Here is a 27,966-nt window from a genome sequence, read left to right as displayed (position 1 = left end):
CCTCTCCAGCAGCCCAAAGTCTCAGTGAGGCATTAGGGGGCGCCAACAGCCTACCAGCTCCCCAATCCACTCTCATTTCAGGGTCCTGGGGGTCGTCGCCCAGCGCGCGCCCAGCTGGGTGCCTCCGAATTGAGCCAGGTAAACAGTTCAGCGTGAGCCACCAACGTTTTAAGGCGGTCTGCACCGGGTAGAGCCGGGGTCAAAGCCAGTCACAGCCGCAGGCCGGCCGGCTCAGCCCTGCTTTCAGGAGCGGAGGAGAGAGGCGCCGAGATTTGGGAAGGACCCGCTCTCGAAATCCAAGCTGGAGAGTTCGGGAGCCCCGAGTTCTTTGATCCAGAAGCAACAGCTGGGGGGCAGAGGCAGCAACAGGAAAGTAAGAGGAAGAGGAGGCAAAAAAGAAAGAGCTGGGACGCAGAGTTCCCTGGGAAGCCCAACCTTCAACACCTGGGCAGGGGCGCGGGAACAAAGCAGCGGCTTCAGGTTAGAAGTGCTCTGGGTGTTTCGGAAGAGAGGGTATTGAGGAGAAGCCGGGGCCCGCTGGGGATGCCATTGCGCCCTGGGCGCGCTCTTGGGCGCAGCTTACCTTCGTGCACTTCCGGGGGCTGCGCCTCGGGCGCGCGGGGCCGAGCCGCGGGACCCACAGCCCGATCGCCGAGGGGAGGACGCGGCAAAGTCTCGCCCGGGACTTGGGCCAGTACCCGCGCCTCGAGAGAAACCCCGGCGGACGGGCCGCCGCTGTCGGGACCGCTCTGGGAATGCGGGGTCCCGGCCTCGGAGCTCACGGGCGGCCGCGCCGAGCCCCGGAGACGCTGCAGGAGCCCGAGTCAGAGGGAGGAAAAGGTTGTCTCATTTCCTTCGGTCTCCCCCTCCTCCACCCCCTGGGCTCGGGACCTGCCCTCCCTATCCCCCGCCCCCTTCCCCAAGCCCGCGGCCCGTGTGGGCGCTTGCAGGACGGGAAAGCTGAACAGCAGAGGCGTGCGGCGCCTCCCTCCGCGCCAAGTGACTTCACGCTCCCCACGCCCGCCCGCCGCCCCGCGCTTCCGAGCGTCTCCCCGTCGGCCGTCCCCACCCTGTCCCGGAGCTCCAGCCTTCCCCGTGCTGCAACGAGCCCAGAATTGAGAGCAGACCTCCAAGCCCCTGCCAGCATCCATCCTCTCCTTCCTGCCCTGCCGCCGTCGTTGAGCCTGTATTAAACCACCCGACCCAGACAGGAAATAACCACTTACGTTGTTCGATTTCAGCAACTTTTTTTTTCCGAGGGGGGAGCGTAAAGCTTGATGCATAATCTCGATGGAATGTTTATTTTTAACGGAAGGAGAGCAGCTGAGGCCTTTGTTTGGCCTTGCTTGTTCAGGGCTGGGGTTTTGTTTGTTAAATTCAACAAGTATTTATGGAGAGTCTGAGAGGCACTGAGCCAGGTGCTGCAAAGAATTAACGAGTCAGAAGGGCATCCTGTTCCTAGACAGCGGTCATAGGTGACTGGTGCAGGGGGCGAGGAGGTCCAGGCACGTGGGGATCTCCTTAGAGATAGATCAGAGGGTGGAAGAGCTCTGCATGGGCAGAGGCAAGGAGGGAATCAGGAGACAGGCAAGCAAGGAACAGAGCCAGGGGGCTGTGATGGTGGGGGGAGGGAAGGCAATGTTGTGTCAGCCCATCCAGAAAACATAGGAGCTGCAGGGAGCAGGGGAATGGGACTGACAAGCCCCAATGACCAAGGGCTGACAGGGTGGAGTCAAGGAGAAGATGCAGGAGAGAGGGGTTTCCAAGTCTCTGGCCGGAGGAACCAGTGACCAAACAGATGACTAGAGCCCCAGAGCTCATTCTGGAGCTGCTGTCCCGCGTGTGGGTGAGGGACTGGCAATATTCCCATCACAGGGAAGCTTGTTGGAAATGCGCATTCTCGGGCCCTATTTGCCTGCTGAATCCAAAGCTGCGGTTTCGCAAGCTCCTCAGCTGACTCGAATGCACAGCAGCATTTGCAAACACTTCGCTCTGGACCACTCACTGTGTATTGCACTGCAGAGCCTTGACTGTATATTGGAAACACCTGGGAGTTGTAAAACCCAATACTGGTCCCAGCTCCGTACCCACAAATATTTAATAAGTCTGAGCTAGAGCGCCCACATCAGGGTTTTTGAAATGCTCCCCTGATGATCTAATACAGCCAGAGCTGAGAACAACTTATCTAGCCTTGTTTAAGAGCTATTTCATTTAGCCTTGAAGGGCAGCTCTTCAGAAAGGAAAACAGCACCCATGTGTTGATAATAACAAACATTATCACAGACAATTAGTCTGGTATAAAGGACCTTGTTTGATAAACTAATCAAGGAACCAGGTTCTAGCCTCAGCCAGCCACCAAGTGACTACCTGAACTTGAACAAGCACTCTCAAACTTGAGTTGCTTTATCTGTAAAAAGAATACACACCTACACTGACCCACATCGCATACCCACATGCACGTTACCATCATAAGAGCTCCATGTAAGTTTCTAGCATTATCAGCAGATGGAAAGGTAGCCTCGAGAAGTAGGCTTTGCTGATGTGATACACACAGATGAGCTCAGGACACATTCACAAATCCCAAAACTCTGAGGTCTGTGTGCTGAATGAATGAACACACCAGGCACAGTTGCCAATATGTGAGGACAGACTTTCTGTTGGGACTACTTGGCCCTAGTCCATTTTCTAGTGACTGTTTGAACCTAACCCAGAGCCCATTCTTTTGCCTCCCCCCGCCCCCCAGGCTGCAAAAAGGACTTTTGGAAACATTCTGACCCAATCTAGCTTTGGATGTAAAACTACTCTTACTAAGAACTGCCAGTAGATGACCATACTCAGTAAATTCCTGCCATTGAGCTAAGTGTTCCACTGGTAAAGATTGCCTCATTTCATTAAATGAAGCAGATACTGTTGAACGCTGCAGTGCGACAAGATTTAGGAAGCAGGGTGATTGAGGGACTAGATTCGCCATCAGGGTAGTCCCAGCCTGTGGTTGTGTAGCAGCTCACAGGTATATGTAATGCTTGCCAGAGAGACTCCTTGGCATTCCTGTGGGTCATTGTCCGACCTTGCATTTTTGCATGGGGATGAACCTTGAGGAGCATGACTGCCGCAGGGCCTTACAGAGAGAGGTGCTTCCGGTAGCTGTGTCAGGGGACCTGTGAGCTATGGCTGAGCCTTGGAAAGGGATTTCTCAAATCTGCCATTTTCATGACTGCACATGTATATGTACACATGTGTGCATGCATGTACTGCCTCTCACAAGAGCCTCTGCAGTGCCATACCCTGTGCTAATCCTTTTCACAATATATTTCTTTTAATCCTCGCAGAATCCTGATGGATTAAGTATACTTGTTCTCTTATAAGAAATCGAGACATCATGAAGATCTATTTGTCCCTAAAGTCGCAGTTCGTTCCTTCCTTCCTTCCTTCCTTCCTTCCTTCCTTTTTTCCTTCCTTCCTTCCTTCAAGATTTATTTATTTGAAAGGCAGAGCAACAGAGAGAGAGAGAGATCCTCCATCTCCTGGTTCACTCCCCAGGTGGCCACAACATTCATGTCTGGGACAAGCTGTACTAGAAGGAACTCTATCTGGGTCTCCCACAGGGGTGGCAGGGGCTCAGTACTTAGACCATCTTTTGCAGCTTTCTCAGGAATATTAGCAGAGTGCTGGGTCAGAAATGGAGTAGCCAGGACTCAAACCAGCACTCTGTGTGGGAAGCGGGCATCACAAGTGGCAACCTAATCCCTCCATGCCACAGTGTGAGCCCTAGACATTTAAGGTGTACACTCCATTGCAACCTTTGGCTACATACATTACCACCCCTACTCACACCTCTTCCACAGAGGAGAGAACCCTGTTAGAATTCCCAGTCTCCTGTTGTGGTTACAAGTCATCAAAACTCTGTGCCTCATTCTCTCACTTGTAAGCTAAGTTTTTCTTGATTACTTTTTTATTAAGGTTCTGTGTATGCCTTGACACTTGCTAGTCTGAGAGGACATGAGGGGAGATAATGTAGTTAGAAGACAATTTGCTTCCCCAGCTCATGCAGACATTTAATTCCCAAACCCGGTGGTGCAGAGAGGGTAGAACATGAATCTAACCATGATATCTGAATGTAGGCTGTTTGGGAAGTGACTGCTCTGGATTAGGCTGCTAGGGTGCAGCCTCATGACTGAATCGTGGTGGCTTCATCAGGAGCATGCTCCTTGTCTTGCTCTGCTTCCCGGCCCGCTACAAGATCTCTTCTCCACATGTGTTCTGACACCCACTGCTCCTATCAGATGCCAGGTCAACGGGGCTGCTCCAAAGCAGTGAATGCAAATAAAGCTTCTTTCATAAGTTGCTTCTTTCAGGTATTTTAGTTGTCATAACAAAAAGTTGACAAATATAGGAAATAATCCTATAGACTAAGAGAAACCGAAAACATCAGAATGAGAGAGGGACAGTACATGATTAATCACACAAATCTTATAGAAGAGGGAATCATTTCTAGAGAGACCTATTGAAAACCTAACATTAAATATCAATTAAGACTTTAATTCAGGGAACAGGTGTTTAGCTTAGCATTTAGATGCCAGCATCCCATGTTGGAGTGTCTAGGTTTAATACCTGGCTCCAGTTTCTGATTCCAGCTTCTTGCCACTGAAGACCCTGGGATAAAAAGTTTCTTCTGGGGCTGGCGCTATGGCGCGGCAGGTTAATGCCTTGGCCTGAAGCGCCAGTATCCTATATGGGTGCCAGTTCTAGTCCCGGCTGTTTCTCTTCCCATCCAGCTCTCTGCTGTGGCCTGGGATAGCAGCAGAAGATGGCCCAAGTCCTTGGGCCCCTGCACCCATGTGGGAGACCCGGAAGAAGCTCCTGGCTCCTGGCTTCGAATCGGCGCAGCTCCAGCCATTGTGGCCATCTCGGGAGTGAACCAGCGGATGGAAGACCTCTCTCTCTGTAACTCTGCCTTTCAAATAAATAAAAATCTTTTAAAAAATTTCTTCCACTATTTGGGAGTCCTGGACTGTGTTTCTAGTTTCTGGCTCCTGGCTGTGGCCCTGGTCCGGTCCTGCTTGTTGCAGACATTTGGGGAGTGAACCAGCAGATAGGAGCATTCTGTCTCTCTGTCTCTTTCTGTCCTCCACTCCCACCCCACCTCCCATTAAATAAAAACAAAAGCCGCTGTGCTACACCAGGACGGATGTGCAGTGAATGAACATGTGAGGCTGCTCAACCTGGTCTCACAGGGTTTGCTGGACTGGCCTTAAGGTCACAGGTGGTTGGGAACACAAGCTGGGGTTAGGATGCACAGGATAAGACAGGCATGGCAGAGGAGGGGTGCATGCATGAAGCCCCAGTTCTAATCAGAGGTGGGGAGTTAGAAGGTTGAAAAGGTTCATTCCCAGACAGCAGGATCTGAAGTCACCATTCAATTTCTGGCCTGTAGGCCAGGGCTGTGAGCTGGACTCTTCGTATGAGCGGCTTTGCTGATAGGGGCAGATGCTGGTGGTCAGAGCAGAGGACTGATATCCTGGCCAAGAACACATCCAACTCCTAGAAGAAGGTCTAGAACTCAGAGCCTCTCAGTTCATACAAGGGAGAGGTGGTAGTTTTGCCCTTAGTGATCAGGAGGCTGTGGCATGCCCTCAGTGGCACAAACCACCTAATGACAAGATTTGGTAGGGTTGCTGCTTCCCTGTCATCATGGAATCCTGTTGATTACCACTGATAAGAACCCCAGCCACATTGTTTCTGCTGCCACTTCCAATGCGCCATCCATGTTTGCATAATAACAATTTGACACAGAACTCATTGTGGCAAATTTTTACTGATTTTTTACCTCAAACGAAAATACAACCTTGGGCCCTGAACACCCCCTATTTTGCTGATGAGCAAAATAAATCACAGCATCCAACGGCAGACAAAAAAAAAAATGCTGAGCTACCAGCTAACTCAGGTAGTGGAGACCTTTAGACACCTACGATTTACCCCAAATGATAAGCTGCTGATGACACTGCGCTATCTGGAGTGATATATGTCCAGGAATGTCCTCATCCAAAGTTGTCTGCCATTGTGTAAGCCATGTGTCTGTCCACGCAGTTCAGCTTCACTGTCATCATGCTGAAAATGCCTGCCTTTCACAGGGGGACTGTCCCAGATAACTAGAGGCCACCTGGCTGCACAGGACACTCAGCCCTCACCTGGGGAGTGTTCTAAAATCACCAACTGGGCTCCAGACCAGACCAATTCAGAGTCTCTAATGAGAGGGCTTTTTTATGCTTTCTTGGCCTTTGCATGAAATGAAAGCGTGTAGTAAGGATTGGGAGCCACTTGCATAGGAAATGCAGACAAACCCTCAGTCCTCACAGAGGTGGAGTTTGTAAAATGTTAAGAAGCTCAGTCTAGTAGTGACTCCAGAACTCCTAAGGAAAAGGAGAATCTCAGTGCCAAATAGACAAAAGTCCCTGGACTCACCTCTTTGCCTTGAGTTGGGTGAAGGCATTCCCACATAGTCAGGAGTAGGAAATCTAGTTCTGTCCCAGGAAAGTACAAATGATTGAAACCAGAATTCTTGCCTGCTCCTACTATAGCACTGCTATATGCAGGAAACCTTCAAACTTCCAGCTCTTATTCATTCCAGAAGTAGGAAATGATCTGCAAGAGCATTGGAGCAAAGCAGTCATGTAAACTGAATAATGAAAGACAAAGAAGAGTGTCTCATGGCACAGTGAAAAGCTAATGGATGTGCAGACAGAGACACCAATGTGTCACCATTAATGATGTCACTTTAAGAAAATCAGGAGGCTGAGAATTTTTTAATGCTTTGCCCTGTGGTCATTTCATATCTCTTCATCTTAGCAAAAGTGAGCTTGAAAAGAAAATGTGTACTTGGATAAAATGTTAGTGGGGGAAAGCAGGACAACCTTCTTCCTTGCCTCTGTTCTTCCCAACTCCCCTCCCTCTCTCCCCCACTTCCAGCCTTCCTTTACTTTATTTTCTTCTTCCCTTCCTTTCATTTTATAACCTACTGTCTTACTTTTGCCATTACATTCCCCAGCAAGCCATTGGAATTTTGTTAAGGATTTTGGATAGTCATTAACCAGGTGGAATTTAAATTCATTCATTCCATGAGAGCCACTGAAATGAAACTATTCATTGGGTTGTATTAGCTACCAACACCCAATAGACACCAAAGGATGAAGAATATCGAATCACTTATTTACAGCTCAGCCTTTCAGCAACTTTTTATAAGTTCTAACGGATGCTTTAGATCCTCAGATAAATCAAGGTTGCCAGTTACACCCCCTCTGAAGTTCTAGGTTCCAGATTTAGGCACCAAATTATAAAAATTCATGTTATCCAAGCCTTGCTTTCCTTTTCCAGACATGAAGTTTTACTTGGCCAGAGGAATACCAGAAGATGCTGGGTGCACCATTCAGTTGTTTAAACAAAAGTTAATAAAACCAAAAATCCAGGAAACACACATCACACAGCCAAGTCCCCACAATGTTCTCACTACATCTGCCAACTTTTTTAAATTTAATGTGGCCCAAAAGGATGGAACAACGAGGAAAAGGCATCAATTAAGTATTATCTTTATTTCTTTTGTCGCAGACTGCAGAATTATTTCCTGGTCAGAAGAGTAGAGATCTAAATACTCTTGGTTCAACCACTTTGTCTTGCTTCAGGGAGTATGGTAAAAATCAAACTATTTCTGAAGCCAGTTGCTACTGCCCAATACAACATACACCTGAGTAATGAAAGATTCTAAATCAAAATGTATTCACCAGTTAAACCATACACATAGCTTAGTGTAATTTTTGTTTCTTTCCCCCCTCCATTCTCTATAGGGAAATTCTCATGCTCCAGCTGACACCTCCTTTCCATTTTCACCCTGGTTAACAGCATTAAATAAGCATGAACAGAACTCTAATAAATCCTCCCTCTGCCCAACAGGAAGCCACTGTAAAAATAAAAGTTCTCAATTATAAAATATGAGACAATGGAAGTATGAAACATGCCTTAAGAAATTCCTCATAGGGCCGGCGCCGCGGCTCAACAGGCTAATCCTCCGCCTTGCGGTGCCGGCACACCAGGTTCTAGTCCCGGTCGGGGCGCCAGATTCTGTCCCGGTTGCCCCTCTTCCAGGCCAGCTCTCTGCTGTGGCCCGGGAGTGCAGTGGAGGATGGCCCAAGTGCTTGGGCCCTGCACCCCATGGGAGACCAGGAAAAGCACCTGGCTCCTGGCTTCAGATCGGCGCAGCGCACCAGCTGTGGCGGCCATTTGGGGGTGAACCAACGGAAAGAAAGACCTTTCTCTCTCTCTCTCTCTCTCTCTCTCTCTCTCTAACTCTGCCTGTCGAAAACAAAACAAAACAAAACAAAATCATCCTTCAAATGCAGAAAACTATTCATTTTAAGAACAAAAAGAAAGACTAGAGTCTGAAGTTAAGTATATGTTTGAATTACAGTTGCTCAGCCTACCAGCGTAATTGTAATATTTGGATAATCCCTATTCTAGTGTTCATTGAAGGATTGCCTGTAACTCTTCCAAATTCCTCCAAGATGTAGCTCCTATAACTGTGAAATGTGTGACCTTGAGAAATTAATGGGGCAATCTGGTGTGAAAGATAAATGTGTAAATGCAGGACAAAAGACAAATCCTACCAAACTGTTAATTTCCTTGAGAAGTGTGTACCAATCAGAAGAGTTAATTGAAGGGGCCCTGAATTTCTGAAAACTCCACAGTACCTGTATTTAATCAGTTCTCTCATTCATAAATTTCATGGCAGCAAGGTCTGGAACATGGTGTCCTTACACACAACTTACTAGATCTAATCAAATCAACAGAATGGCAATGTTTTCATGACCCCAGTGCCCAAACTGGAGTGAATTTCATTCGTCCCTGAAACCAGTACACAGTCAATCTGCAGTCTGGACATATCAGATCGAGTTTAGGATCTTCTATAAATGTGGTTTTAATCCTAAGAGAAGAAGAGATCATAAATAAATGGTTGATTCATTTGTTTCATTGAAGTTTCCAGCTCAGGAATCCTTTTATTAGAAACTTTGATTAATATATGTATAATATAATGCACTTGATTTGTGTTTAGTGTTTTACTGCACTTGTACTTCTCAGAAGAGTAGGATATACTTGTAGTGAGATGGCAGGGCAACAGCTGCCACACAGATGTGTGACTTCAAACCCCCTGGGAATATGGGACTCTTTGAGCTGCAAACTCTTGCTTCTTCCTCAGCTTCACTTCTTTCCCTGACTCCTTCCCCTTAACACTGAACATGCCTGAACCCTCCCGGTTATGTAAGACATGTAATAGCCATTATGGAAAACTGTATGGAAGAGTCTCAAAAAGCTAAAGATACAATTACCATATGAACCAGCACTCCCCTTTCAGGGTATTTACCCAAAAAATTGAAATCAGTTTGTCAAGATGTCTGCGGCCGGCGCCACAGCTCACTAGGCTAATCCTCTGCCTTGTGGTGCCAGCACACCGGTGTCTAGTCCTGGTCGGGGTGCTGGATTCTGTCCCGGTTGCCCCTCTTCCAGGCCAGCTCTCTGCTGTGGCCAGGGAGTGCAGTGGAGGATGGCCCAAGTGCTTGGGCCCTGCACCCCATGGGAGACCAGGAGAAGTACCTGGCTCCTGCCTTCAGATCAGCGCAGTGCGCCGGCCGTAGCGCGCCAGCCGTGGCGGCCATTGGAGGGTGAACCAACGGCAAAAAAAGGAAGACCTTTCTCTCTGTCTCTCTCTCTCACTGTCCACTCTGCCTGTCAAAAAAGAAAAAAAAAAAGATGTCTGCATTTCCAAGTTAATTGCAGTATTATTCACAATAGTCAAGATGGGAAATCAAGCTAAGTGTCCACAGCAGATGAATGGATGAAGGAAATGGAATACTATTCAGCCTTTAAAAAGAAGCAAATTCTGTCATTAGCAACACCATGGATGGAATTGAAGAACATTATACCAGGCAAAATAAACCAAACAGAGAAAGACAAATACCACGTGATCTCTTTTATGTGGAATCAAAAACAATGGAACTCTTAGAAGCAGACAGTAGAATGGTGGTTACCAGGAGCAGAGGGTGGGGGATGTAGAGATAAGCGTTAAAGGGTACACATTCTCAGACAGTAGAAATAAAGGTTTGAGCTTTTTTAGTTCTTCTGTACAGCCTGGTGAATATAGCTAGTAATAGTGCATTATACATTTCAAAATTGCTGAGAATAAATTTCAGATATTCTCTCCACAAAAATGATAAACACGGGCCCAGCGCTGTGGCACAGTGGGTTAATTCCTTGGCCTGAAGTGCCGGCATCCCATATGGGCTCCGATTCTAGTTCCAGCTGTTCCTCTTCCGATCCAGCTCTCTGCTATGACCTGGGAAAGCAGTAGAAGATGGCCCAAGTCCTTGGGCCCCTGCACCCACGTTGAGAGACTCGGAAAAAGCTCCTGGCTCCTGGCTTCAGATTGGCACAGCTCCAGCTATTGCAGCCATCTGGAGAGTGAACCAGCAGATGGAAGATCTCTCTCTCTGCCTCTACCTTTCTCTGTAACTCTGTCTTTCAAATAAATAAAATAAATATTTCAAAAAATGATAAACACATCTTACAAAAAATGATAAATATTTGAGGTGATGGATATGTTAATTAGCTTGATTTATTATCCCAGATTGTATCCATATGTCATAACATTATCTTGTACCCATAAACATATACAATGATAAACTGTCAATTTATATGAATATAAAAATTAATAAAATAAAAATTAAACAAATAAAATATGATCAATTATGATTAAATACATCTTCCACATTCTGAACTCATTTCCAGATATTTTTGCATGTCTTTTATTTCTTTTCATAACCAAACTTCCAAACAAATGACTGTATTTGCTGTTCTCACTTTTTATTTTAACTGCCATTCAATCCTCAGCTCACTGGAGTCTAGTTTTATCTCCAACACTCCACTGGAATTAAAGCCTCCAATGGTCTCTGTCTTTGGGTTCCTGTTCTCTCTGCAGAGTCTACACTGAGGTCCACTTTGCACTCTCTATTCCCTTCATTTCTGCACTTCACCCTTCCTGGGGTCCCTCCTCCCTTGGGACCTTCCTTCCCTGGCTCTGCTTCAGAACAAACACATCTGTTCATATCATTAAAATGCTGGGATGCAGAGCCCATCAGGATCAGCCCTACCTGCCTCCTCCAGTAGCAACCTGTCTTATGCTTCAGCCTTGTCAACCTCTTTACCATTTCCCAAACATGTCATGCCATTTCACGTTTCTGTACCTGTGTACAGAATGTTCTCTACTCCACCCCCATCCTCCTGGGAGGAACTCCAGTTCATCTTTTAAGCTTCAGAAAAAGGGAGCAATTGGGGGAAGCCGCATCTGCCCTCAGACAGAGGCAGCAATCCCTCCTAAGTCCCCACCACCTGTGATGTGCTCCTGGTTGAGCCCTGCTGTGGATTGCCTCGCTGGGACCCAAGTCCTGTGTTTCACTGGGATCCAAGTGCTATGAGGGCACTGGAGGCTTGGTCATCTTCCTGCCTCCAAAGCTTGGCATTGCATCTGCTGCATGATCAGGGTGCAAGAAGTGTCCTGTTTCTGTTATTTCTCTGGGCTGAATTTAATTTACTGTTAGCTCCCCACTCCCTGCAGAGAGAAATGTATGTTCAGTCCTCATGGGTGTGTCCCCTCCCCAGGGTTGGGTGGCTGTCTCTAATGAGTTGCAGGGCACACAGTAAGCAAAGGAGCGGCCCCATTATGTCTGCAAGGTCACCACATCCAGCTGATTGCCCACGGCAGGCTTTTCTGAAGCTTGCACCTGGGGCTTTTGTTCACAGAAGTTCTCAAGGCCACCACCCCTCATCTCAGCAGCCCTACGGTACGTGCTGAGGGAAAGCAGGATCCAGGAGACCACAGTTCACAGACAACCCCAGTGATCCTGTTCTTTCTATCATTTTCAGGGACTCTCTTATTTCCAGTCAGTCCAATCATCCTCAGAAATGCAAGGCTTGGGCCTGCCAGCACCTGCAGTGCCGGCATCCCATATGGGCACGTGTTCATGTCCTGGCTGCTCCATTTGTGATCCAACTCCCTGCTAATGTTAATGAGAAAGCAGCAGAAGATGGCCCCAGAAAAAGCTCCTGGCTCCTGGCTTCAGACTGGCCCAGCCCTGGCTGTTATGGCCATTGCGGGGAATGAACCAGTGATTGGAAGACTCTGTCTCTCTGTTTCTCTCTGTCTCTGTGTGTGTGTGTGTGTGTGTGTGCATGTGTCTTTCAAATAAATAAATATTTTTAAAAAAGAAAAAAAGATGCAAAGTTTGCACCCCCACCCCAGCACAAAGCAGCGTGAATGCCCTGTGTGGGCACAGGCAGCGAAACACAAACAGGACCAGGGACACGCTGCCTACTAGAAAGTCTGTTTTTTGTCCCTGTGGCCGAAGAGCTCTCAAACACCAGGGCACATGGAGAGCTCACTACCTTCTCAAAGAAGAGCCACACAGCCAAGAAAACAAGGCACAAATACATTTCCCAATCGATTATTCTGTCATGCAGCCAACTACAAGAGTGTTTCATTGCGTCGTTCAAAGCAGGAATATCCATCAGAAACATGAATGGAATTGCTCTTTGAGGAAAGGCACCCCCACCTGGCAGCCCTCCTCCTCGCTCAGCCTCATGCATGTTCCTTCCCCAGGGATCCTGCGTCAGAGTCCCAGGAAAGCTGCTCACATGGCCAAGTGCATCTGAGCTGCTGACACAGGGCATTCGCAGCAGCGGCAATCACCCACTTTCTCTCATGGATGATTTTAATCTCTTTAATTTTTGCCCAGCCCATGGGAAAATGGAAAGCATGGTGGGGAGGCTGGGGCCGGCGGTGGGGGTGGGGGGAGGGGGGAGGGATAGCAACCGCAACCGCAAGTGTAATCATTTGAGGAAAACAAGTATCAACGGGGGGGGGGGGGGGGGGGGGGGCGCCAAAGCCACTTTGTGGCAAGAATAAATCACATTTTTCCCCAGTGTTTGCTTTCCTTTGAGCCCCTCAAGACCCCCTGGAAATGCCTGACCAGTGATTTTTCTCTCCTCTGAGGCTGGGGAGAAGGAGCCACAAGCACTGGTCTCAGAGTCCTCAAAGCAAAGCCGGAGGAGGGGCTGCAGGCCAGGCTGGAGCCACGAGGCCTGTGGAAGCCAGAGAGCCAGATGTTTCAGGGAAGTTTAATCACCACAAACATGCCACAGTATTTCCAAACATGCTGTCCCAGTGCCCAGAAGCCATTTCAGTGGGAATAAGAATGGATAGGGTCTGTTTGACCAAGGCTCCTGGCAGCCAAAGGAGCCTGAAAATGAGAAAGGCAGAGCTCAAGTGGGTTAATGTTTAGCTTGGGTCCCAGGTAGAGTGAATGCCTGCACACAGGCTGGCCGACAAGAGCATGCCCTCGCCATGGGGAGTTTATGGTTCAAGTGCTCTAGAAACCACGGTCGCTTGTTGCTCACAGAGCTCCCCCTTCTCCCAGAGAGCTTCATTCCAAGGGAGTTTCAGGCTGAGTGATGTCAGTGAAAGGTGGGGGCCTTGGTATCAGACTGTGTTGTGCTCAGGAAGGCAAGTTCGGTACTCAGCTACCTCTGCTGTCAGTGGGAACAGTGGGAATAATGATTCTTATCGATGGTTAGGAAGAGTATGTGAGGATGGATGTAGACATTTACATCATGCTTGAACCAAGTGTTTGATAAATGTCAATTCCCTTCCATCACTCTCCCCCTCATAGCATTCAAACTGCAAAATGCTTACTAAGCACAGATTAATGGAAAGACTTGGCACCAGGCTTATGCAAAAAGCCAAGAAGTTAAAAAAAAAAAAAAAAAAAAAAAAACACACACAACTCTTAAGGATTTCAGCCTGGGCAGTGTCAAAAAACAGGTACGTGTGATTTCATAAAACTTCCCATAAGGCACTGAGCAACAGGACTGATCAACAGTCCTGGAGACCCCCAGAAGTTAGAGGTATCTGCAGAAAAGGTTTATGGAGAAAACTGGGCTTGTTTCAGAGAGTCAAGGGACAGCAAGGCATATTTTATAAATGCTGGTAAATGCATCTGGCTTAAATAGGAACTCCCTGGGAGACTTTCAAGAGATATTGGGAAAGGAGATTGGGAAATGTGGTGGGTTAGAGATGGTGGAAATTCTTCATCCTTCTCCCCATTGAGAGGGAGAGTTTGTTTCTCTTCTTGACTCTGGGCTGGTTTGGTGACTGCTCAGCAAACAGAATGCAACAGAAATGTTGCCTTGTGAGTGTCCCAGTCCACTTTCTGTTGCTGTAACCAAATGCCACAGACTGGATAACTTACAAAGAACAGTCATGGCAATTGGCAGAGGGTACCACATGGCAAAGACAGCACCAAAGTGGCTTTTACAACAGCCACTCCCAGGATAGCCCATTCATTTGTGACTCCATGAATGAATTCATGTTTTAATGAGGGCAGAGCCCTCATGACTCAGTCACCTCACATATGTTCCTTCTTCAAATGCCATTAAAATCTGAATTTGGGGATCAAGTTTCTAACACATGAATTCGGGGGGCCCATTCAAAGCATAGCAGCCAGTTTCAGATGTAGTCTTTAGAAAAACTAGTAGCTTTCATTTCCTACTTCTTGAAACTTTTTCTTTTCAGGTATAGTCTCTTAAAACACAACCACCCTGCTACGAAAAACCCAACCACATGGAAAAATCAATTGCGGCCTCTGCAAACAAAAGCCCAAACAGAGCTCCCTGTCAACAGACAGTAAGGATACCAGTCATGTGAACAAGCCATCTTGCATATGCCAACAAAAACAAACCACCAGACCACAGCAGACTCATATGACTGATGACACCTGGAGCAGAAGAACTGACCAACTGATCTGGGTCAACCCACAGAATTGCAACAGATGACTAAATGGCCCTTGCTGTTAGATACGGATTTGTAGGAGGGGTGGTATGTCATACAACAATAGATGACTGAAATAAGAACAGACTTGGGGAAGGCACTGAATGCTAAACACCAGAGTCTACAGTCACAGCAATCATCATCATCATCATCTGCATTAGCTCATTTTCTGTTGCTAAAACAAAACATTTGAGGCAGGGTAATCCATAGAGAGAGATCTATTTAGCTCACAATTCTGGAGGTCCCAGAGCATGGCATCAGTTTTTTTTCAGCTCTGGTAAGGGCCTCATGGCACATGGCATCATGGTGGTAGGAGCATACAGAAGAGATCACATGAGAAGTCAGGAAGTAGAGGGATTCAGGGTTCAGGCTTGCTCTTTTACAACAACTCACACTCACAAGAAATAACTCAGTCTACACTGCTAACATCAGTCCCTTGTGAGGGCAGTGCCCCCAACAAGCTAACTACCTCCCACTCCACTCTACCTGATAAAGGTTCCCTACCATCTCCCAACATCACCGTCCTGGGGACCAAGCTTCTTAGACATCAGTCATTGGGGAACAAACCACATTCAAATCAAAGCATCATCATTATTAGCATCATCATCATTGAAACCATTATCAAATGATTGAGATGTGCCAGATAGTATGTTGTAAGTTTTTAAATACATTTAACATGTAACCTGCTTAAAAACCTAGAGGTAGATACTATTATCTATACTTAATAACCAGGAAAACGAAAATTTTGAAGCATTTACAAATGCACTCAAGTTTACACAGGCAGAAACAGTAGAGATTTGATTTAAACCAGCTACATTCTGACCATTCTCAAACCTTCTCTCTTTTTCTGCAAGGAGAAAAAGCAATGGGCATACTGATAGTGTTACAAAAAACTCTTCCAGATGGAAGCTGGCAGCCAGCTTTAAAGCTGATGAGCAGCCTGGGCTTGTCAAATAATTCAGACAAGAAAACGGCAATAGATTTAATTCTAATTGTTCAGTGACCGTATAATTCACATAAGACACTTGGGAACAAAAAAGAAGGAAAAGTCCACTAAGGAATATAGAGACCACTTATATTATTTATCTATTTCTGCAGAATCACCTTCCTCCAGAAAGAAAGAAGCAATTTATAACAACAATTATTTATCATCTGTCATGGTTTTGTGGATCAGGAATTTGGGTGTGGTTCAATTACGGAGTTCTGGCTAAGGGCCTCTCAGGAAGCTAAAGTCAGATGCTGGCTGGGATCAATTCATCTGAAGATTTGCCTAAACCTGAAGGTCCATTCCAAGGAAGCTCACTCCCACAGCTAGTAAGCTGGTGCTGGGTGGTGGTGGGAGGCCTCGGTTCTTCATCAGGTGGGCCTCTCCAGAGGGCTGTTTGAGTATCTGTGGGTTGGACAAATGGTTTGCCCCATAGCAAACCTTTCAAAAGGCCAAGGCAGAAGCCACTATGTCTTTTAGGATGTAGCCTCAGAAATCAACACACCATGCCTTCCACTTATTCTGTGTTACATGTGCCAATCCTAATACAGAGTAGGAGTAGATCACTCAAAGCCATGAAAACCAGGAGACAACAATCATGAGATCCATCTTGGAGGCAAGCTACCATATTTCTTAATCTACTCCAAGTACAGCAGGCTTTAAAACAAGGCAGGTAGACTTCTAAATGTGTCTGTAGTGCCAGGGAATACAGATCAAAGAGGCCATTTGGGATGAACCCAGCCTGCATCACCAATAAAAAGAATCTGAAGAACTCACTTGGAAGCTGCTTCAAATATCAGATTCTCTAGAGGCCACACTGGCTATCTCAGCCAACTACAGTATTCAAAGAAGGTCATGCACAGTAGAATATCCTAAAGCTATTGAGAACCTTACATCTGCCTCCTGCCACTGCCTGCAAGTGCTTCCAGACAGTGTGGCTCCCCTAGCCTCTCTGCCTTCCAATCTCAATGACAAACACCTTCCAATCACAGACAAGCACCTTTCAATGAGGACCCTGGGACCATGGGAGAAAGGAGGCTATGTAAACATTATTCCCAACCTCTCCTTGGTGGTGCAGGGAGTTCATGCAAGCAGGCAAGGGTGATGCTGGGCTGAGTACAGGTAATCAGCTCGGACTTGAGGGAGTTTCCAGCCAATGAAACATGCATGTTGGGGTGGCGTTGTGGCGTAGCAGGTAAAGTCATTGCCTGCAGTGCTGACATCCCATATGGGCATCAGTTCAAGTCCCAGCTGCTCCACTTCCAATCCACCTCTCTGCTATGGCCTGGGAAAGCAGTAAAAGATGGCCTAAGTCCTTGAGCCCCTGGACCCACATTGAGAGACCCAGAGGAAGCTCCTGGTTCCTGGCTTCAGATTGTTGCAGCTCTGCCCTTTGCGGCCAATTGGAGAGTGAACCAGCAGAGGATGGAAGACCTCTCTCTCTCTCTCTCTCTCTCTCTGCCTCTACTTCTCTCTCTGTGTAACTCTGACTTTCAAATAAATAAATAAGTAAATCTTTAAAAACAATGTGTGGTACCGTGCATTTTGGCCCACTCATGTTGACGGCAAATCTTCCTCACTTAGTACACTGGCTCACATACCAGTCTTCTCTGGAACCATCTTCACAGACACACCAAGAAATAATATTTTACAGTTCTCCAGGTATTCCTTAGTCTAGCCAAGTTGGCACCTAATTAGCCATCACAGCTCTCTAGAACTTTCTGTGTGATTTTTACCATTTGAAACTATATTCCAATTCACCATTTATCTTTAAAGGGTTTCCAATCTAGAGTTTATAACCCATATTGGTTTTTATTTGAATTCAGAGAATATATTGACCTTTCCAAGATTTATGAAGCTTTTCCTATCTCAAGATTTTTTCCATGTTCAAGATTCACATTTAAACTGTTTTTATTTCACAATTCCTTGTACTTTTTAATGGGTATTATTCTATTCCTTCACTCTATAGATATTATACTCAGTTTTAAAATTACCTATTACATAGAGTTTACTACATGCTAGGTATATTCATTTCTTATAATAATCCTAATTATTATTAATTTCTTATAATAATTCTATAGTGGTATTCTTATCATCCACATACTATAGATCAGAAAACTGAGGTGCAGATAGTTGAGTAAAAGTTGGCCTTCCAGAGAAGAGATTAAGACAGAGAAGAGTGAATCTAATGAAGGAAATAATGGAAGCGATTTGACACAATGTTATCATCTTCAATGCAATTCTAATGAAAATTTCAATAGGCATCTTCATTGAAATGGAAAAACTGATTCTAAGTTGTTTATTGAAATGTAAAAGGTCAACATAATTCTGAAAAAGAACAGCAAAGAGCTTAACTCACAAGAGATACAGGCTTACCATAAAGTACAATAGTAAGTAATATAGTCAGACAATAAGCAAGCAAGGGGATCAGCCCTCTAATGGACAAATGGATCAATGGAACAGAACAAAGAGCCCAGAAACAGACACAAGTATAAAAGATGCCTTAGGAAAAAGTTAATACAGCAGTATAAGTTATTGGGGCAAAGATAAGAGTATTTAATAAATGTTGATGGACAATTTGATTTTCATATGGAAATTTCCATACTGTTGGAGCTGCACTTCATACTATTTTAAAAAAATCTGTACAACTTTGGAAAGGGAAGGAATGCCTAAGCAAGATTCAAAAAGCAGAAATCCTAAAGGTTTCATTGTTTTGACCATAATAAAACTTCAGTACAATAAAGTCCACTGTAAAAAAGTTTGTTTTCAAGAGACACAATAGGGGCCGGCGCCGCAGCTCACTAGGCTAATCCTCCGCCTTGCGGCGCCGGCACACCAGGGTCTAGTCCCGGTCGCGGCGCCGGATTCTGTCCCGGTTGCCCCTCTTCCAGGCCAGCTCTCTGCTGTGGCCAGGGAGTGCAGTGGAGGATGGCCCAAATGCTTGGGCCCTGCACCCCATGGGAGACCAGGAGAAGCACCTGGCTCCTGGCTTCGGATCAGTGTGATGTGCCGGCCGCAGAGCGCGGGCCGTGGCGGCCATTGGAGGGTGAACCAATGGCAAAGGAAGACCTTTCTCTCTGTCTCTCTCTCTCTCTCACTGTCCACTCTGCCTGTCAAAAAAAAAAAAAAAAAAAAAAAAAAGAGACACAATAGAAGAAATTTTCAACAATTAGTAAAGGTCTAGTATCCAGAAAAGTCTTAATTCTGTAAGATTTTTAAAAGATAAGCAATACAGCTTTTCAAAAGAAGGGCAAGAGTTCCTTCCTTTTCTTCATAGAATAGCACATATGGAAGATTAGCATATGATACTGGCAACTGGAAAATGAAGTGCAAAACAACACTGACATTCCATTTAACATTTCTCAATGGACAAAAACCAAGTCTGACTTATTCCTATTGGTCAAGATCAAGGAAAACACAAATTGCCAAGCACTGCAAACAGAAGTATGATTTGGTTCAACCATTTTGAGATCTGTTTTAGAATAATGGGAACCTAAAAGCTGGCAGGTCAGGGATTCCAAATCTAAGTTAGCATCTCAGATGAAGTCCTGCACTCATACTCCAGAAAATAGAATCATGCTCATTTCATCTCTGATTGTCATCACAAAATATGGGAAGTTCTCAAACCTTCAGATAAAAGCAGATAAATAAATATCAATGTGTGTGTGTGATACAATACTTTATCACAATTAAAAGAACAATTTTTTTATATTTTGACAATGTATGTGTTGAGTGAGAAAGTATGCAAAATATCTATCATATGATACCATTTATGTACATTTTTCAAGACACAATTTTATATTGTTTGTGGACACACATGTATTTATACTTTTACATAGCAAATCTGTAGCAATCCTTGCTACTGGGAAAAGAAAGAGGTGAATATAATGAGAGAGGTGATAAAATGAGAACTCAACTTTACTGTGGTGTTTTATTTCTTTATGAAGAAACTAAAGCAAATATAACAAAATTTTACATTTATATATTTTTGACATTAATGTTATAGACTGAATGTTTGTGTCCCCCCCAAATTTCTATGTTGAAACCGAATTCTCAATGTATTTAGAGGTGATTATTAAGTCATGAGGGTGGCACTCCCAAGAGTGGGATTAGTGACCAAATAAAAAAAGACCCCAGAAAATTCCTCCGTTCCTTCTGCCATGTAAGGAGACAGTGTGGACTATGAAGATGAGCCTCATCAGACACCTAATTCATCAGCACCTGGATCTTGGAATTCCCAGTCTCCAGAACTAAGCTTAAATCAGTCTGTTGTTTATTAGTGACAGCCTGCAGTGTTGTTTTAGCAGCCTGAGCAGATCAAGACACTTAGGTGCACTGATGTTTTGTTTCTGTAGTTATTTTGGGTTTTGCCCTCAATGAATTATGGACCTTTCTATCAGAACAAATGAACTCTTTTATTTTGTTTAAATAATTTTTCATATTTTAGGATGTGCTCAGAGTCAGAGAATAGTCCCGAACACTAAGGCTGAACTCACCTAGAAATCCAGGGTTCTAATAGAAAATAGCCTTGATCAATCCACTGGCAAAAGGAAGGAAAACCTGACCTGGGTTGCATACAGGAGAGAACCAAATGGTTCATAAAATTTGGAGTCATATTAACCCTGAAACTAGAGCATGTATTCCTTTGGCTGTATCCCTTCAGATTTGGGGTCAGCAAGGAGGGGTTTATTTCTCCAGCAAGTTCTCAACCCAAGGAATTGTTTACCAAATTTTCATGGTTCTCAAATTCTTTGCATACTAAATTCTAACCCTAATTGAGCTGGCAGTAGTAAGCTGATAACAATTAAGGTAAGTTATTTCTACAGAGTCAAATCTATAGCACGCCATTTTCCTGAAAGAAGACACAGTCAGTATATCATCAAGGAAGGGTCAGTAATTCTGAAGAAAAAGTAGAGATTGATAAAAATAACTTACTAATTCTCAAACAGGGTGAAAAGTGGATCCCAGGAATTATATTCCAATCAGATAGAGCCCAGAACATATTTGTGAATATGAAAATAGAAATATGAATGAGAGATAATGTTGTCTTTCAAATCAGGCAGGCTTTGAAATGCAGCCTCACCGTTTAAGACAAATATGACTTTGAAAATCTACTTTCCTCGGCCTCACTTTCCAGTTGTATAAGATGCAGATATTAGGGGCCGGCGCTGTGGTATAGCAAGCTAAGCCTTCTGCCTATACCCCTGGCATCCCATATTAGCACCAGTTCTAGTCACAGCTGCTCCTCTTCCAATCCAGCTCTCTGCTAATGGTCTGGGAAAGCAGTAGAGGATGGCCCAAGTGCCTGGGCCCCTACACCTGCATGGGAGACCAGGAAGAAGCTCCTGGCTTAAAATCAGCCCAGTTCCAGGGAGTGAACCAGTGGATGGAAGACCTTTCTCTCTTTCTCTTCCCCTCTCTGCCTGTAACTCTACCTCTTAAATAAATAAATAAAATCTTTTAAAAATGTAGACATTAATAGTCACTTCATATAATTTTTTTTTATTATTTCAGAGATAGCGATAGAGAGACAGAAAGACAAAGATAGTTCTCATCTGTTGATTCACTCCCAAATGTCCATAATGACTGAGGCTGGGCCAGGCTGAAGCTGGGAACTGGAAACACAATTTGGGCCTCCTACATTGGTGGTACTAATCCAACCACTTGAGCCATCATCTACCATCTTTCAGGCTGAGCATTAGCAAGAAGCTAGATTGGGGAGTAGAGCTAAGGCCAAAACACAGGCATTCCAGTATGAGATACAGGCATCTTAATCCCCAGGCCAAACAGTTGTACCCCCTCATAGGATATTTTAAAAGTAGTAAGCAATGTATAGCATTTAGCATTGCACCCATATATTTCAACTACTCAGTTAAAGACAGTGATGATGATGATGATGGTGATGATGATAAAGAGACTTCAATGTCATTAGGGACTAAGAATGATTTAAGAGTAGTTGTTTCATTTAGTTATGAAATCAAATAAATGAATAAATAAATAAATGAAATACCATTATCCCCAATCTGTTTTCATTTTATTAAAGCTTTTAGAAGATTCTTTGACATCATGTGGTATATGAGGAGGAATCTTTAGTCTGTGAACAGTCATAACAAGCCACTAATTCTGTCGATCCTGAGCATGCCTACCGTATTAGTGACCAAAGTGCTGCCATTTTAATATGTTTAATGTTTACTTGGATCAATTCATAGTAAGGATACTTAGACAATTTAAGCCTCTAGAATTAAAATTATCTTGTCAGGTTAGGTCAATCTGTATTTTGTTGAAGGTAATAACTATATAATTTTGGTTATCACTTTCCCTAAGGAGAAAATTCTAATCTGATTTAATTTCTCTATGAAAAATTAAGGAACTGGGGGAAACAGGACACACAGCAGACTCAGAATGGCATCACTCTTGCCTCAGAATCAACCCTTGGGACATTCGGATCTGGCTAAAAGGTCCATGAGAGTCTCACAGGCATGGAAAGCCATGACACGGTGGCAAAAAAAAAAAAAAATCTAAATGAAAGATCCTGGTGAACAACACCCCAGCAGAAGGAACAGGCCATCAAGGAGAGAGGTGCCTTTCTCTGAAGGGAAGAAGGAACCTCCACTGTGATACGGCCTTGACTAAACAAGTTCAGAGTCAGTGAACTCAAGGGGCTTCCATAGCCTAGACAGCTCATAGCAAGAGTCTCGGGTGATTGCTGACGTCATAAATAAGAGTGCCAATTGTTAAATCAACAACGGGAGTCACTGGGTACATGCTCCCCACGTAGGATCTCTGTCCTTAATGTATTTTACTATGAAACTTAAAAACAATACTAGTCGAACAATACCCTATACTTTGTGCAGTTGTGTGAGTGCAGCCTGTTGAAATCCTTGCTTAGTATATACTAAGTTGATCTTCAGTATATGACGGTAATTGAATATGAAACTCGATGAAGGGCAGGATGGGAGAGGGAGTGGGAGAAGGGAGGGCCATGGGAGGAAGGGAGGTTGGGGGGGGGAAGCCACAACAATACAAAAGTTGCACTTTGTAAATTCACATTTATTAAATAAATAAAAAATAGCTATATAACAAACAAAAAAATTAAGGAACTTAATTAAAAATTAAAGTGTTTATCTCAAGGAAAAAGATTTTGTTGGGTAAGGGTGAGTTTTAGACAGCCACAAGCTATTGTAATGTCTAAGATTTTTTTCACTAATCCTTGTAATGGGGAATGTACAGATTACAATATGAGAGAGTAGTGAATTCTGTTTGAACTAATGTTCTGTGTGAATTAACAAAGAAATACAGTTGCCAAAGGAGGTATATCACAGTCATAGACTGTATCAAAATGCCAAGTGTTGAAGATGGAAATGAGGTAGTAGAAATTCCAATGTACTTCATTGGTAAGACTTCCAGAGTCAGGAAGTGTAAGCAATATTTCATTGATAAAGTTCTGCCAGGTTGCAAACAGAGTTGTAAAGGCTGAAATTCACAAAAGGAGCCAGATCATGGGAGGAACTGAATCACAGAGGAAAACTCAAAAGACACAAAATGATTAGACTGAAAAAAAGGAGTAAGAAACAAGAATTATATTCAAAGAAATAGAGAAAATAGTGACTTAAGAACTATGCATAAAAGGGCTGCCATTTATGAGCAAGGTAAGAGAAAGACATTGTTAGCTGTGAAAAGCCCTAAAAACACAACTTGGCTATCTTTCTGAGTGTATCACTTGTCACCATGTTCTAAAAATTGACTTCTAAATGTATTAAGGTCTCCTGGATTATATTCTGTAACAAAAAAAAAGGTATCGGAAAAAAAAAAAACCCTGGGGAAATCCAAAAAAAGTATAGATCTTTGTCAATGTCAACTTTCAAGCTTTGATAAAAGTGCCATGACTGTGTAAGATGTTTGAACTTTATATTAGTGATAGTGAGACAACTTACAGAGTTTCAAGTCTAGTTCTAGACAATAAACCACCTGCCCCCAAAGATAATTTTAAATACATTTTTAAAAGTCATAGGCAGGGGCTGGCACTGGGGCATATAGCCGCCTGCAGTGCCAGCATCCCATATGGGCGCTGATTCAAGTCCCAGCTGCTCCACTTCTGATCCAGCTCCCTGCTATGGCCTGGGAAAGCAGTAGAAGATGGCTCAAGTCCTTGGGTCCCTGCACCCACAAGGGAGACCCGGAAGAAGCTCCTGGCTCCTGGCTTCGGACTGGCGCAGCTCCAGCCATTGTGGCCATCTGGGGAGTGAACCAGCAGATGGAAGATGTCTCTCTCTCTCTCTCTCTCTGCCTCCCTGTAACTCTTTCAAATAAATAAATAAATCTTTTTTTAAAAAGTTATAGGCAAGAAGATGTCCATTACATCATTATATATACTAGTGGAAATTTTGGAAACAAAGTATTAAACAGTAAAGGAGTGTGGGGAGCAACCCGGACTAGACTAAGTTACTGGAATTAAGACTTATTCTATGCATCTGCTCTCCCACAATATGGCACTGAGAAGGGAAAAACAGCTTCTACGCAGCTGCCTCCAGTTCAACCAATAAACTGTAGGACCTGCTCCTGATTGGAGGAGAGCAGCGTACTCAGCGTGTGGGTAGCAGAGTTGGGATTGGTGGAAAAGGACTATAAAGGAGGAGAGAGACAACATGCACCAGGAACATCTAAGGGGAACATCTGAGGGAACACCTGTGCAGCCCCCGAGAGAGCCGGCCGGCAGTGTGCCGCTCCCCCGCGGAAGTGGGGAAAGTGGCTAGGGGGAACCGCCCTTCCACGGAGGTGGAAGTGTTGGTAGCCGACCCGGGAAGAACCAGCAGCAAATCCGGGGAGGGCCGAGCAGATGAAAGAACAACGCAGGGTCCTGTGTCGTTCCTCCACGAAGAGGGGGAGCGACATAATGGTGCCGTGACTCGGATAGGAAACCTAGGAGGGAAGAAACGGAAAGAAGTGGGAAAATACCAGAGAGAGCGACTAGCAAAGAGCCTAGGGAAAAGCCGGACAGAAAAGGTGCTGGAAGAAGCTATGGAAAGCCTAGGCATAGACTCGGATATGGACTGTGGGAAAGAAGTTAGGATTGAAAGCGAAAGTGAAAGCTTTCATAGACTCGGATGCGGACTATGGCGGGGAAGCTAGGAGATTGAAAGCGAAAGTGAAACCTGGAGGAGGCTTGGACTCAGATGCAGACTGTGGGGAGAAGCCGGGAGAAATGAGAGGGGAATATTGTTGGAAGAAAAGTTAGGAAACATACCAGGTAGAGAAAAATATGTTAGGGAGGATGAAGCCGCGAGTGCAGGCTGAAGCGGAGACGTAAGCTATCTTGGGATTCTTCAAGTCAGCCCGGGGAGCAAAAGGCGAAAATCTGGAACCAGAGGCAGAGACGTGGGCCGCCAGGTTGGAATCCGTCAGATTAGCCCAGGGAGTAAAGGAAGGGAAGCCAAGCCGAAGGGCGCAGATGTGAGCTGGGTTGAATTCGCCAGGTTAGCCCGGGGAACTTGGACTGAATACCAGTGGCGGAAACGTGAGCTGTGCTGTGTGACTCGTGGAAGCCGCCGCGTGCAGAGAGAGCACGGGGTGTGAATAGATAGGGAACGTGGGGCTAGTGCGAGGCCGTGGTGTGGGAGCGCGAAGCCGGGAAGCCGCGCAGATGAGAGAAGCGTGGGCTGAAGCAGCTCCGAGCCGGGAAGCCGCCGAGAAGCAGCCTCGGGGCGGGCGCCGGGAAGCCGCAGGGATAAGAGAAACAGAAGTTTAGAAGTAAAATGAGAGAAATAGGAATGCTGGCAGATAGAAGTAAAATAGGAGAAATAGGAATGCCCGGAGATAGAGAAATAGAGAAAAAGAAGGCCTCCCCACACCACAGCAATGAGAGAGCTTGGATTCGGTCTGCCTGATTAGTAAGGCGATAAGCACCAGCAGGCAGCTCGACTAGAGTATGAGCTGCAGGTCACCGAAGATAGGCACGAATCAACACCAGTAAGTCTCCCCACAATACGGCAATGAGAAGGCTTGGATTCGGTTTGCCTGATTGGTAGGGCTTGTAAGCACCTGCAGGCAGTTCTAGCAGAGCAGAGCATGCGCTGCAGGGCACCAAACACAGGCACGCATCAGCGCCTAAAAACCTCCTCACAACATGGCGAAGAGAGGACCCGGATTCGGTTTGCCTTATTGGTAGGGCTTGTAAGCACCTGTGGGCAACTCCAGCAAGCAGAGCAGAGTGTGTGCCGCGGGGCACCGAAGACAGGCACGTATCAACGCCAAAAAATAAAAAGAAAGGGGGATCTGTGGGGAGCAACCCGGACTAGACTAAGTTACTGGAATTAAGACTTATTCTATGCATCTGCTCTCCCACAATATGGCACTGAGAAGGGAAAAACAGCTTCTACGCAGCTGCCTCCAGTTCAACCAATAAACTGTAGGACCTGCTCCTGATTGGAGGAGAGCAGCGTACTCGGCATGTGGGTAGCAGAGTTGGGATTGGTGGAAAAGGACTATAAAGGAGGAGAGAGACAACATGCACCAGGAACATCTAAGGGGAACATCTGAGGAAACACCTGTGCAGCCCCCGAGAGAGCCGGCCGGCAGTGTGCCGCTCCCCCGCGGAAGTGGGGAAAGTGGCTAGGGGGAACCGCCCTTCCACGGAGGTGGAAGTGTTGGTAGCCGACCCGGGAAGAACCAGCAGCAAACCCGGGGAGGGCCGAGCAGATGAAAGAACAACGCAGGGTCCTGTGTCGTTCCTCCACGAAGAGGGGGAGTGACATAATGGTGCCGTGACTCGGATATGAAGCCTAGGCAGGGCTTAGTGTCATTCCTCCATGAAGACGGGGAGCGACAAAGGAGTAATTAAATTATGATAGATCTTGGAGTGGGCATTTGGCCTCTAATGATGAAGACATCAGTTAGGATGCCTGCATCCCATACTGGAATGTGTTGGTTTGAGTCCCAGCTTTGTCCCAAGTCTATCTTCCTGCTAATGTGCACCCCATGAGGCAGCAGGTGATGGCTCAAATATTTGGGCACCTGTCACCTATGTGGGAGACTTAGACTGAATTCCTGGCTCCCAGTTTCTGTCTGACCCGCAGGCATTTAGGGAGTAGAGGACCTCATGGGACCTCTATTTATCTGTCTCTTGCCTCTCAAATGAACAAATAAACAAATAATTTATATTAAAATTATGGTAGATCTGCATGATTGAATGTCTTGAAGCCATTACAGATGTTTATGATATTGATAGCAATGTGAGAAAATACTTATATAGCATGAAATTTAAAAGCTGGATATGGATCTGTAACTGCTTTGCTACTTATGTGGATAGAAAAAGAGGACTTTTTTTTAAAAAGGGCACTCTACATTTTCTCTGAATTTTCTTTTTCTCTATTTTCTAGTTTTCTCTAATAAGAATGTATTACTTTTTTAAAAAGATTTTATTTATTTATTTATTTGAGAGGCAGAGTTACAGTCTGAGAGAGAGAGAGAGAGAGTGTGTGTCTTCCATCTGCTGGTTCACTCCCCAAATGGTTGCAACAGCCAGAACTGCGTGATCCAAAGCCAGGAGCCAGGAGTTTCTTCCAGGTCTCCCTCGTGGGTGCAGGAGCACAAGCACTTGAGCCATCCTCTACTGCTTTCCCAGGCCATAGCAGAGAGCCGGACCAGAAGAAGAGCATCCGGGACTAGAACCAGCGCCCATATTGGATGCCGGCACCACAGGCAGAGGATTAACCTACTGCGCCACAGTGCGGGCCCCACGTGTAGAAGTGCTATAAATTGAAAACTGCCTCAGATATGAATATGTAAATTATACTCAAACATAATTAATACATGCAGTTTGTAAGTCAGGATGGGACCTATGGGGAAATTCCAGTAGACGATAGTGTCAGAGATAAATCTGAAGTCAGATTTTTTTTAAACTTGTCTGGGTCCCTTTCTTTTATAATCAAGATTTTTTATAATCAAGATTTTTAAATTCATAAAAATATTTGAGCTAGTTTCATTATATAAACTATTTAGAGGTCAAAATCTCCCCTCTCTCCCCCAGGCTTTGACTGACTGTAGGATGTCAAAAAATAGA

General features: G+C 45.2%; 1 protein-coding gene and 1 long non-coding RNA gene across 7 annotated transcripts in view; one reads left to right on the top strand and one right to left on the bottom strand.

Moving 5' to 3' along the window:
• The window catches only part of EVA1A (eva-1 homolog A, regulator of programmed cell death), a 62,523-nt gene extending 61,301 nt beyond the window's left edge, over positions 1 to 1,222 (bottom strand). The window contains exon 1 of one of the 6 annotated variants that reach the window (XM_017340495.3): positions 1,128 to 1,222. In XM_017340495.3, coding sequence (XP_017195984.1) covers positions 1,128 to 1,147 — 20 coding nt within the window. In that variant the 5' untranslated portion in view covers positions 1,148 to 1,222. Of the gene's footprint in view, positions 1 to 435; positions 564 to 583; positions 725 to 1,069 lie in introns of those variants that run through there. The other 5 variants (XM_051842730.2, XM_008254192.4, XM_051842732.2 and 2 more) reach the window with 5 other exon arrangements.
• On the top strand, positions 5 to 4,996 carry LOC138848577 (uncharacterized). The gene is made up of 2 exons (XR_011386516.1): positions 5 to 480; positions 4,776 to 4,996. It is a non-coding gene; the product is annotated as an uncharacterized lncRNA (long non-coding RNA).
• Positions 4,997 to 27,966: the final 22,970 nt, after the last annotated feature.

The sequence above is a fragment of the Oryctolagus cuniculus genome, chromosome 2, assembly GCF_964237555.1.
Source record: "Oryctolagus cuniculus chromosome 2, mOryCun1.1, whole genome shotgun sequence".
Classification (NCBI taxonomy): Eukaryota; Metazoa; Chordata; class Mammalia; order Lagomorpha; family Leporidae; genus Oryctolagus; species Oryctolagus cuniculus.
The sequence above is the reverse complement of the archived record's forward strand: the minus strand, read 5'-3'. Positions and strand labels throughout refer to the sequence as shown.